This window comes from Bombina bombina, chromosome 1 (genome assembly GCF_027579735.1).
Source record: "Bombina bombina isolate aBomBom1 chromosome 1, aBomBom1.pri, whole genome shotgun sequence".
Taxonomy (NCBI): domain Eukaryota; kingdom Metazoa; phylum Chordata; class Amphibia; order Anura; family Bombinatoridae; genus Bombina; species Bombina bombina.
The window spans coordinates 1113870548-1113883816 of record NC_069499.1 but is presented as its reverse complement, the minus strand read 5'-3'; the positions used below and the strand labels follow the sequence as shown (position 1 = coordinate 1113883816).

At 41.2% G+C, this 13269-nt stretch overlaps 2 protein-coding genes across 2 annotated transcripts in view; one reads left to right on the top strand and one right to left on the bottom strand.

Annotated features, from left to right (window-relative positions):
- Positions 1–2138, top strand: part of PIP4K2B (phosphatidylinositol-5-phosphate 4-kinase type 2 beta) — a 214389-nt gene extending 212251 nt beyond the window's left edge. The window contains exon 10 of the mRNA XM_053697792.1: positions 169–2138. Within this exon, the coding sequence (XP_053553767.1) occupies positions 169–249 (81 nt within the window). The 3' untranslated portion in view covers positions 250–2138. The remainder of the gene's footprint in view (positions 1–168) is intronic.
- Positions 2139–2250: 112 nt separating this feature from the next.
- Positions 2251–13269, bottom strand: part of PSMB3 (proteasome 20S subunit beta 3) — a 90628-nt gene continuing 79609 nt past the window's right edge. The window contains exon 6 of the mRNA XM_053697832.1: positions 2251–2376. Coding sequence (XP_053553807.1) covers positions 2328–2376 — 49 coding nt within the window. The 3' untranslated portion in view covers positions 2251–2327. The remainder of the gene's footprint in view (positions 2377–13269) is intronic.

The following is a 13269-nucleotide window of genomic DNA, read 5'->3' as shown; positions in this document are numbered from 1 at the left end:
ATTGTTTTATTTAAGGCTTTCCCACCTTATGTACTTTCTCCTATTAGGAGTAAAATGTTAAATGGACAGACACATGGAAGGATTGAGTAAAATTATGTTACTAATATTTGAATCTGTGATTTTGTGAATAAACCTGTATTTGTAATTATTCTCTCTCTCATGTTTCAGGCTGGAGCAGAAATTTCCACAGTAAATCCGGAGCAGTATTCCAAACGCTTCATTGAGTTCATGTCAAACATCATTGCGTAGCACTAGTCTCTTCCTCTCTGAAGTCCCCGCCCAGTGAGATTACAGCCCCAGTGTGTGTGTGTGTGCATGAGTGAGCTTGTCTGTGCTGCATGCCCATCCTGTTTGTGTCACCTACACCATCTTGTTACAGATCAGTGACCCTCCTACCCACCCAGTTTTCAATTTTGTATTACTAAATGTAAAGGTCATGTGTAAGATGGTCATAACAGGAGTTCCGTTTCTTCCTGAGTCCATAATGTGAGGCATCCTCACCCTTACTCCCTACAACGTCATGCACCATTTGTACTATACTCGCCTCCGGAAGATGAGGAACATTAGTTCTGTTACAAAATAGCAAAACTTTAAACCCACTGCTAATTTTTACTTTTGCTGCCATTGCAGTGGGGAAACAAAGTCCTAAAGTCAGCTGTTACAATAGTAGTTTATGATCCCTTCAATAAGTTAGTGTCAGTGGTCCCATTGCTATAAAATTGCCCCAGACTAACCGTCCATAATATTTCTGGGGCACTTAAAGGATTGAATAATTTTGTCCTAACTCTCACAAGTCCTGCTAGTTACTGCTATTTTTTTTCGAGGAGAGGGAGATTGCTGGCCTTTTAATTTACATATGCAGTCCCTCAATATTCATATGAAAGCGAATACATTGAGATAAAAGCCGTATGCTTGCCCTTTATGTTAAGATGTTCATATAAAGAAGGTGCTGTCAGAAATATATTTTTTTTCAGGCTACAGCAAAGCTATAACTTTGTAATCAGGCAGATGTTCAGTAATGCTGTTCTATTGGTTAAGCCCAGTGCATCTGGCCACAATTACGAGGATGCCCTCCAAGTACTGCCTTGATTGGATAGCAGTTGTTCATTGCGCAAGTATGGGGCACTAGAAAACTTCTCACAAAAAGCACTGTTATGTCCTGTTACAATTACTATTTTTTTTTTTTACATTAAATTATTCTCTTTCATAAAATATACAATTTGTTGAGGTTGAATGTATCCCTGTAAATAGTCCCAGCCAATTAAAGAGTAGCGCACAGCTTACTTAACCAACATTTTCACTGACTGACTGGAATTCCCTTCACTGGATACATCAGACAGATTTGTTGGTATAGTAAAAACAGATAACCACCTCTGTAACAAATGTGAAAAGATCTGGAATCTATCTGTACAGTGCTCTAAACTGACACCTTTTAACAGGTTTCACTAAATATGTAGCACACGCTAGATTATCTTTACTAGGAACAAATAGGCTCCAGCACACAAGTGCTTGCAGCAACTCCTACATCCAGTATTTATGTTCTGCAGTTTGAACTGTTGCCATAACCTTCCTCTTCATACTATAAAATTGCAAATTTGTTCTTAAAGAATCAGCCACCTATTTGCCAGGTATTTAGCTGATTTAATATGAGTGTTCTGTAATCTGTTTACATATAAGATAGCATTCTGTTACAAATGCTAATTGTTTTAGACAGTATTGTTTTATTAACTAAATGTTATGTTTTTTTTTTAAGAAAAAAGGGATTTTTTTGCATTTATTTTATTTGAATCTCTTCTACTAGGTCATCTTTTACTCCTGAATATATGTATTTAAGAAAACTATTAATCATGGTTTATATGGATGTCAGTTACTTTTTTATGATGTCAGATTTGTGGTGTGAATGCTGGTGATCCTTAAAATAGATGGCTTTGGAGGTTTCTTAATATTGACTAGGGCAGTATTTGCAATAGATTAAGATGAATGGGAAAGATCTATCTACATGTTTAACATCTGGTAGTAACACATTGTGCTACAAGTGATGGGAACATTCTGAAGGTTTCCACAAACAGCCGTTTGCCAAATTTTTTTCTCTCCATCAATTGTAAGACTTGTTAATAAAGTGTGTGTTTTTGTTTGTACTGAATGTAGATTACTGGAAAAATTGCACACAAAATACATCTATCGTAGCACAACCATCTCACTGCTAGTATAGATCTTGTAAACTGATACTGTAAATGAATCAAGGCGAAACACTGATTAATTTTTTTTTTAATTAAAAAGAAAAAAACAACATTTATCAAGAGTGCCAAAAAGATATATGGATACAATTAATCCATCCGTGCCTTCAGTGTCCTTGTAGTAATTTTATCTTTTTCTCTGAAAGAAAAAGGAAAAAAACAGATTACAAGCTTTATCAATGTAGTTAAACAATATTAGGCAGTAGGTGTTTTTATTAGAATGTTTTAGGAATATCATTGCCTGACAGTTGTGTTACACAATTTGTCCATAGTATTTAAAACGTGCACAAAGACTACATAACATTACCCTCAGCAACAATCTGTGGCATAAATGTGACATTAACATGAGGCATGCCGCCATTTGTTAGTGGGCACTGCTCCAGGGACCAACTAGTATAATGAGAAATAAATTATTAGTGCTAATCTAGTTAGTTCTTAAAATTCACTCCCCATATATTTGTCTTCTCGGTTGTCGGCTAAACAAATCAAAAAGGGCCCCACCAAATATACAGTGGCATTCGGGAAATTCCTAAGCTAGTGCATGAGAAAATTCCAAGGAAGGAAAGTACATTTCAGATACTTAAAGGGACATAAAAGTGCAAAAAGAAAAATGTCACATTATTATTCTGCATTTGCCTCCAAAGGGCCTAAACACAAAGTTTAACGTCTGCTCCAGAGCTGCAATGCACTACTAGGGGCTAGATAAACACATCTGGTGAGTCAATGATAAGAGGCGTGTGTGTAACCACCAATAAAGCACATTGTTGCTTCTCCTGACCCTACCTAGGTATGCTTTTCAACAAAGAATACCAAGTGAACAAAGTAAACTGAAAATTCTCTTAAAATTACACTCTAGCTGAACTACCAGTTTTAATTTTGACTTTCATGTCACTTTAAGCAAGTAGACATGACAAGCAAAGCTTTCTTAAAGGGACAGTCTTCTCCAGAATTTGTATTGTTCAAAAAGATAGAGAATCCCTTTATTACCCATTACCCACTTTTGCATAACCAACACGGTTATATTAATATACTTGTTACCTCTGTGATTACCTTGAATGTAAACCTCTGCAGACTGCCCCCTTATTTTAGTTCTTTTGACAGACTTGCATTTTAGCCAATCAGTGCTGACTCCTAGGTAACTTCACGTGCGTGAGCACAATGGTATCTATATGACACACATGAATGAACGCCCTCTAGATGTCAAACTGTCAGTGCAAGTGAATTGGAAAGTTGTTTAAAATTACATGTCCTATCTGAATCATGAAAGTTTACATTTCCATCTAAAGGGGAGGAGAGTCCACAGCTTTATTCATTACTTTTGGGAATTAAGAACCTGGCCACCAAGAGGAGACACCCCAGCCAAAGGCTTAAATACCTCCCCCACTTCCCTCATCCCCCAGTCATTCTTTGCCTTTCGACACAGGAGGATGGCAGAGAAGTGCCGGAGATTCGGAGTAGTCTCTTATGAAGGGTAGTACTCTTCACATTGGGACTGGAGTTTTAAGTAGTCCTATCAGCCTCTCAGTGAGAGCCTGGGCGAAAGTTAGAGTCCAAAGATGCAGTGAGTCTTTCTGATAAACCATCCCGACTCATTAACAGCTCCACAAGCAATCAGAGTTGACTATTTTCGCTGCCTGCTTTCTACACTCAAGTCCATGTCAGGAGCGAGGCTAACAACCTGTCGCACTTGAAGGGCCATGTTCCTGTTCCACCGCGTAGATTCTGGTAAGATCGTTTCATTTTTATTTTTAATGATAACATGGAAGACAGGGTCACAGTGTGATGCCTTTTTATCTTTAAAGAATCAAGGGTTAATATTCCTGGAAAGGGGATTACTGAACAGGGCGGGGGGGTTATACATGATATTGTTTATTGTGTCATTGCTGCGTTATGTGCGAGATGAGGCTCTGGCAATGTGTGGAACTTTCATGTTACTTGCGGGAATATTGCACGGCCATTTTTGGCGCATTTTTTCCTTAATGGAGGGGCGGTCCTTTTCTAGGCACTCCATGTGACCGGGTGTACCTATCTCTCTTCCTCTGTTGGTCTGTGGCGCAGGAGACGTAACGGTTTCTGTAGTCTGGGTCCTAGGAGGTGGTGAATACCCCGGCCAATGGAGGTATAAAGGTGCCTTTTGTAAATTAAGCTAGTCCGAACAAAAGCGCAAGCTATGGAGGACTCTGACGCGTTAGAGCGTTCTCCCTCTTTAACAAAGTCTTATTCCTGTGTATTGTGAGGAGATTCTAGTAGATCAGCCTGCTCAAATATGTTTCACATGCCTTGATAAAGTTACCACATCTAAATGTTAACGGATGTCTAGTACTACTGAGCCGTCCACCTCTGAGGGTTCTTTGTCCTGTGAGGTGCGTTCCCAGCATTCATCTCCGATTGCCCATGCAGCGCCCCGGGGTCCAACCGTTACTCCTTCGGGAGAGATTCGTTAGCCATCAGACTTTGCGGACCAACTGGAATTGGCGGTTTCGAAAGTGATCCATGCCTTACCACGTTCCGCTAAGCGGAAGCGCAGGGTGTATCATGGCGGCCCGGCCTAGGGTTTTTCTAATCTACGCCGATGGAAATCCCAGAGGCTCTATACGATGACGAGGCCCACTCTGACTCTTCGGAGGATGCCCCTTCTGGGTCAGAGTCCGTCTCATCTAAACCTCCGGCTGCAGAGGAGCCTGGTTTTAGGTTTAGGATGGAGAATTTGCGCATTTTGCTGCGGCAGGTGCTTGCTACTCTGGTGGTTCCGGAACCTAAGATTCCTAAGCTTGATAAGGTATATGAGGACAGGGTAGTACCTCAGACTTTCCCGGTTCCCGTTAAGATGGCAAATATTAAGAATGAATGGGAGCAATTAGGTTCTTCCTTTTAAGAAACTGTTCCCCGTTCCGGATTAAGCGCTGAAGGTCGCCAATTCTTTCATCTGCGATGCCAATATGCAAATTATTCGCCTGAATGCTAATGTGTCAGGTTTTTCCGTTTTAGCTCGCAGGGCTCTGTGGCTAAAATCTTGGTCTGCGGACATGACCTGTAAGTCAAGGCAGTTGTCCCTGCCTTTTCAAAGAAAAATTCTGTTCGGTCCAGGATTGAATTCGATCATATCCATGGTTACGGGAGGTAAGGGAGCTTTCCTACCGCACGATAAGAAGGCTAAGCCTAAGGAATCGACTTTTTGTTCCTTTTGTGCGGACAAGGCCCAGCGCCAGCAGCCCACTGCAATAGCGGAACAGTCCAAGGGATCTTGCAAGCCGGCTCAATCTTGGAACAAGTCTAAGCAGAGCAAGAAGCCCGCCGAGACGAAATCGGCATGAAGGGGCGGCACCCGACCGGTCTCCGGACCAAGTAGGGGGCAGATTACCTCTCTTCTCAGAAGCCTGATTGCAGGACGTTCAGGACCCTTGGGTTCTGGAGGTTGTCGCCCAGGGTTACAGGATAGGGTTCAGATCCCATCCGGCCAGGGGCAGAATCCTTCTGTCAAACCTGTCAAGACCAGAAAAGAGAGAGAGGCCTTTCCAGAGTGTGAGAGAGATATCTCGCCTCTCTCGGGGTTATCGTACCAGTACCCCTAGCAGAGAGGGGTCTAGGGTACTATTCCAATCTTTTTGTGGTTCCAAAGAAGGAGGGCACGTTCAGCCCAATTTTGGACCTAAAGTGTTTGAACAAGTGTTTCTGAGTGTTCCATCGTTCAAAATGGAAACGATCAGATCTATCCTGCCTCTAGTTCAAGAGGGACAGTTCATGACGACTAGACTTGAAGGATGCTTACCTTCATGTGCCAATTCACAGGGACCATTTCAGGTTCTTAAGATTTGCGTTTCTGGACCAACACTTCCAGTTTGTGTCCCTTTTGGTCTGGTGACGGCCCGAGAGTCTTCACCAAGGTTCTGGGGGCACTGCTTGCAGTGGCCAGATCCAGGGGCACTGCGGTAGTGCCTTATCTGGACGACACCCTAGTTCAGGCGCCGTTGCTCAGCCTCACAGAGGATCATTCGAGGGCTCTTCTTTTGCTCCAATCTCACGGTTGGAAGATCAACAGGGTGGAGTTCCTGGGCACGATAATAGAGAATATGTCCATGAAAATATTTCTCACAGATCAGCGACGCAGGAACCTTGCATCCTCCTGCTGCCCTTCTGTCCTCCACAAGCCCCTCGGTGGCTCAATGGAGGTGATAGGTCTCATGGTTTCAAGCATAGATGCCATCATATTCGCCAGGTTCCATCTCAGACCTCTTCAATTGTGCATGTTGAGACAGTGGAACGGCGATCATTCATATCTATCATAGATGATATGCATGGATGCTTGGACTCAGAACTCCCTCTCTTGGTGGATGCGCCCAGAGCACCTGTACATGGGGACATCCTTCTTGAGACCGTCCTGGGAGATTGTGACCACGGACGCCAGTCTGGCAGGATGGGGAGCCGTTTGGGGTGCCAAGATGGCACAAGGAAAATGGTTCCAGGAGGAGTCTCTCCTTCCGATAAACATCCTGGAACTCCGAGCAATTTACAATGCTCTGAAGGCATGGCCTTCTCTGGGGTCAGTCAGCTTCATCAGATTCCAGACCGACAACATTACCTCAGTGGCTTACATCAACCATCAGGGGGGTACAAGGAGCTTCCTCGCAATGAGGGAGGTGTCCCACAACCGCTCGCTCTCAGTGATTCACATTCCAGGTGTGGATAACTGGGAAGCGGACTTTCTCAGCAGACAATCCTTCCATCCAGAGGAATGGTCTCTTCACCCTGAGGTGTTTACGGAGATTTGTCACAGATGAAGAACGCCGGAAATAGATCTCATGGCGTCCAGACTCAATTGCAAGCTACCCCGATACGGGTCGAGGTCCAGGGATCCCCAGGCAGAGCTGATAGATGCCTTAGTGGTTCCTTGGGGGATTCACAAGTATTTGGAAAGGAGCGCCTCCTTCAAAAGAGGGTGGCTTGAGTGCGGCATAGATGCGTAAACCCTATATGAAAGTGCAGGAAGTGTGCTGCAATGTTTTAAAGATGTGCAATTTAAAAAAGCATATATAGTGTGCTAGAGAAAGGGGTTAAAAAGTTGCAATCAAGGATACTATTACAAATCAGTACAAGTGAATAAGAACATTAAATTAGGAGATAGGAATAATAACTAACTTGTATAAAGTGCTTAAAGTGTGTGGAAAGTTGTTTCACATAGGAGTTGAAGTGTAACTTTAAATCATATCTAGTACCGGATACACATGGTTTGTGTGTCACAGGTGATATTCAATAAGTTCAGGTAACAAGGCTTACTGTTAAGTATTACCTAGTAATACTATTTTAATTTACAAATACAGAGCAACAAAACATTACAAATATAAAAATAAGCATGTATCTCATAAATACATATTGAAAAACAGTGTTAAATTTGCATATGTTAGAGCTGGTAATTGCTGCAGCAATAGGAGCGTAATAACAGCTCAAAAAACAATAAATACATATAATATTTTAAAAAATTAAATTAAAAATAGTACAAATACGAAAAAATTAAGGGGAAAGAGAAAAAAAGAAAGTCCAAGACGTATGAATCCGGTTTAAGTGGTTGAAGTAAGGTCAGAGGCTAAAGAGTCCAGATGCCTAAAGGAAAAGAAAAAAATACAGGGGCACCAAAAAACTGCTGCTAAAACAGGGCTCATATAGGAAGTGTGCTTACTGTGTATCTTAGGCTGGTATGTCAAATGGGGGTCTGTCAACACGTTTCGGCCTGGGGGCTTTATCAAGACTATACCAGCACTCAGAATGACTAAGATATTTAAAGGGACCCTTAACACCTGACTTCTAATAATCCCCAAAACCTACTTTTTCTTATTAAAAAAATAAAGTAATTACTGCTGTCTATTTTATCTGTTCCTCTTAGCCCAAACTTTTGAAGGAGATTGTTTTGAAATACAGTGTTGAGGCAGTGCTCGATTTCCTATGTAAGCTGCCATATTGTAGCGTGCGTTACAGGGGCACAGTAGTCACATGGTCATGATGCAGTCATGTGATACACAAACCATATTGTCTATACATACACAGTAGTTTGAGGAAGGAATCACATCTCTGCCTATCAGTATTTCAAAAGACATATACTAAAAATGAGGGACAGAAATTTTATAAGAAAAAAACTATAAGAGCTCATAAGAATTATTCCTATGAACAGATTTCCTGTTTTCACAAACTACAGGGAAAATAGCTTTTTTTTTTATAAATTAGTAGATAGGCTAAAATACATGCAAATGTCCTCTTGTAATGGCATAGACGCACAAGGATATAATCAGAAAACACGTTAATCACATGAAAGCCAAGACATCACTGTTAGAGTAAACATATCTGCTGCCGATTATTGCAGAACGTATCTGCTGCCGATTATTGCAGAACAAGAACGCTGCTCCGTTCTCATGCAGACACAGCAAGAGGCTAAAATGGCGCCGCTCCGCTTCCCTAAGAAGAAGGCGGCGAGGACAAGAAATCGGCATAAGAATAAAGCGCACATACATCGTGCTTCATTCTGCCAAGGAAAATAGATTATAAAAGAGCCTCTTGTCCTCAGAAATTATCTTGCAACAAATAAGACAATAACATAAAAAGCACCGCTTTTAAATAGGCGGATCTTATAAGTCCCCAGAAATGGCGCACATCCGAAAACGTAAACATAAGTTTGCACAAAAAAGCTGATATAAACTTGTTAGATGCAGAACTGTGTCAAAAAGCTCTTCTCTCCGCTCTATAAATAAGCGTAGGATAAACCCAATAAACTTATTGCCTAAGAAGAGCCCATGTAAATAAATAAGCAGCACTTTGAGTTAAATGCAAAGTCCAGCGCCGTAGATTACTGAGCCATACAATAAGGAACATAAACCCTGCTCATATTATAAGTATATCATGCAGCATAAACACTTAACCCCCAATAGAGGGTTAACTCCTTCCTGCCTTGAAGGAGATTAACCCCCCCAAGTCTCCACTCACATGCCAGCTGCGGACGGAGGATTGCTCCATTTGTAATATGGCTCAGTCGCCAAGTGTAAGGCATAGGTATTTAAATCACAACCACAAAAACAAGCTTGATGTTTTTCAGTTCTTAATGCTGGACTTTACAGTCATATCATCAGCGTGTATTCAGTGCCAAGGAAAAGCTATGTAAGCGCATCCACCAATGCTGACACGCGTTTCACCCCCATGTCAGAAAAGTCGGGGCTTCCTCTCCAGTTTGCATGTGTCACATGAGACACTTTCCACATTTATTACTGCCTGTTTGAACTGTGCAGGTAACTTAGGAAGCTTGTTGAGCAGACATTTGATTCCGGACAGCTTACAGTCGCAAGAAAAAGTATGTGAACCCTTTGGAATGATATGGATTTCTGCACAAATTGGTCATAAAATGTGATCTGATCATCATCTAAGTCACAACAATAGACAATCACAGTCTGCTTAAACTAATAACACACAAAGAATGAAATGTTGCCATGTTTTTATTAAACACACCATGTAAACATTCACAGTGCAGGTGGAAAAAGTATGTGAACCCTTGGATTTAATAACTGGTTGAACCTCCTTTGGCAGCAATAACTTCAACCAAACGTTTCCTGTAGTTGCAGATCAGACGTACACAACGGTCAGGAGTAATTCTTGACCATTCCTCTTTACAGAACTGTTTCAGTTCAGCAATATTCTTGGGATGTCTGGTGTGAATCGCTTTCTTGAGGTCGTGCCACAGCATCTCAATCGGGTTGAGGTCAGGACTCTGACTGGGCCACTTCAGAAGGCGTATTTTCTCCTGTTTAAGCTATTCTGTTGTTGATTTACTTCTATGCTTTGGGTCATTGTCCTGTTGCAACACCCATCTTCTGTTGAGCTTCAGCTGGTAGACATATGGCCTTAAGTTCTCCTGCAAAATGTCTTGATAAACTTGGGAATTCATTTTTCCTTAATCCGTTCAGGCCCTGACGCAGCAAAGCAGCCCCAAACCATGATGCCCCCACCACCATACTTCACAGTTGGGATGAGGTTTTGATGTTGGTGTGCTGTGCCTCTTTTTCGCCACACATAGTGTTGTGTGTTTCTTCCAAACAACTCAACTTTGGTTTCATCTGTCTACAGAATATTTTGCCAGTACTGCTGTGGAACATCCAGGTGCTCTTGTGCAAACTGTAAACATGCAGCAATGTTTTGTTTGGACAGCAGTGGCTTCCTCTGTGGTATCCTCCCATTAAATCAATTCTTGTTTAGTGTTTTAAGTATTGTAGATTCGCTAACAGGGATGTTAGCATTTGCCAGCTTTAGCGGACACTCTAGGATTCTTCTTCACCTCATTGAGCAGTCTGCGCTGTGCTCTTCCAGTCATCTTTACAGGGCGGCCACTTCTAGGGAGAGTAGAAGCAGTGATGAACTTTCTCCATTTAGACAATTTGTCTTACCGTGGACTGATGAACAGCAAGGCTTTTGGAGATACTTTTATAACCCTTTCCAGCTTTATGCAAGTCAACAATTCTTAATCGTAGGTCTTCTGAGAGCTCTTTTGTGCGAGGCATCATTCACATCAGGCAATGCTTCTTGTGAAAAGCAAACCCAGAACTGGTGTGTGTTTTTTATAGGGCAGGGCAGCTGTAACCAACACCTCCAATCTCATCTCATTGATTGGACTCCAGTTGGCCGACATCTCACTCCAATTAGCTCTTGCAGATGTCATTAGTCTAAGGGTTCACATACTTTTTCCACCTGCACTGTGAATGTTTACATGGTGTGTTCAATAAAAACATGGCAACATTTCATTCTTTGTGTGTTATTAGTTTAAGCAGACTGATGGTCTATTGTTGTGACTTAGATGATGATCAGATCACATTTTATGACCAATTTCTGCAGAAATCCATATCATTCCAAAGGGTTCACATACTTTTTCTTGCAACTGTAGATCCCCATACAGTCTTCCTGCCCTGGATATACCTCTAGGGTTTTTCCCCCAAAGGGGTTCTGTGTGTTATCTGCCTTAATGACAGTGCTGAATTTTATATGAATATCTTATGTTTTAGTTATGCGACTAGTCCATAAATACCTTAACTTTTTTTTGTACGTTTGGATGTTTGATCAAATATTATCTGTATTGTGAGCCACATATTTTTCTATAAATTTTAGATTATGAATTTTTTTGGTATAATTAACCCCTTAAGGACCAGCGACGTACCCTGTATGTCACTGGCCTTTTTTGGGACTTGATTGTTTTATAGCGCGGTCTTGCCACCAGCGTTGAGACTGCTCTATTCCACAAAGCCTGCTGGAGGGAGGGCATTAATAGCGTGTTCTTGCTAGACTTGTGCTATTATGTCCTGAAAAAAACCTTAACGACCAGTGACATACAGGGTACATTGTGGTCATTAAGGAGTTAATAAACTGATTTTTTTTTAATCTTTGGATAAGAGTGCTGTAGTCCCTTACTTTAAATGGGATTCATTTATTATGATTTATCCCATCTTCCAATTTAAATATTTAAAGATAAAAAATTAGGCCCTAGGCAGTGGGCCGTGTATTCATTAGTAACTACTAGCTCTCTTTAGGATTAGAATGCAACTTTAATTGCATAATGCATTTACTAAAAATAGAACAACAAAGTTCCAATATACTAAGCTATCAGGTTTTTTTTTCACTTGTCCAACATTTTTAGAAGAAGAACAGAAAGCCAGGAACACTGAAAAACATTACCCAAATATAATTACCCATTGGCACTATACTACAAGTCTGACAAAAGAATAATAAGAATAAAACTCCATGGTAAAGAGTGTTCACCTAGATTCTGCACCTTCACTTTTACCTCCATTACTCTCCTGGCTATATAGTTTAGAGTTTAATGAGCAGGAAGAGCGACAACAAACGCACTTTAGGTCTGGCTTTTCACCTTTTTAATAGATCATACATAGATATTTATCCATTTATATACAACCCTGCTCCAGCATCCCTCTCTCTCCATGAGGGCTTTTAAACTCGTCTCAATAGCAGTTCCCCTTTTTCCCCGCTTACATGGTTCTAGGATGTATAGAAGGCAAAATGCCATGACCATTTCTTTGCATTTTCCTTTCATTACGTCTTCACTCATTTCATTACTGCCCCTAGACCTCAGCAAAATGTGATGATCTTTATTGCTTAACTATGGCCTGAGGCCCCTAGGTCAGACCATTCCTCTCTGGGCATTACAGACCAAATACTGATTGCCTGGTCTATCATCCTGCAACCTAGGTTTTTGCAGTTGTTTTGATTGCCCTTTTCTTCCAAGGTTCTATTAGTCTGTTCCCAACCCCTTTAAAGGGACACTGTACCCAATTTTTTTCTTTTGTGATTCAGATAGAGCATGCAATTTTAAGCAACTTTCTAATTTACTTCTATTAATTTTTTCTTCGTTCTCTTGATATCTTTATTTGAAAAAGAAGGCATCTAAGCTGAGGAGCCAGCAAATTTGTGGTTCAGAACCATGGACAGCAATTGTTTATTGGTGCTGCCCAATCAGCAAGGACAACCCAGGTTGTTCACCAAAAATGGGCCGGCATCTAAACGTAAATTCTTGCTTTTCAAATAAACATACCAAGAGAATGAAGAAAATTTGATAATAGGAGTACATTAGAAAGTTGCTTCAAATTGCATGCTCTATCTGAATCACAAAAGAAAAAATTTGGGTACAGTGTCCCTTTAAGTTGGAGACATTTTCTTGATTAAAGGGCCAGTAAACCCACAAAATAATGTTATATAATTTTGCACATAGTGCAGAATTATATAACATCAGTTAGCGCTAACTTTATACCTGAAAGGATTTCAGAGAAAAAGTCCTACCAAAACTACTTTTACAGTACGCCGCTCCTGGCTCTACTGAGCGGGTCTGTTTGTTTTCCCTAAGCGCATCGAGCACGCTGTCTATTCACAGCCGGCCCTATTGCACCATTAAACTCAATGTAGCTCGCTCTGGTTACCAGACCAGAGCGCTTAGGGAAAACAAACAGACCCGCTCAGTAGAGCTAGGAGCAGCGTACTGTAAAAGTCAGTTTCGTAG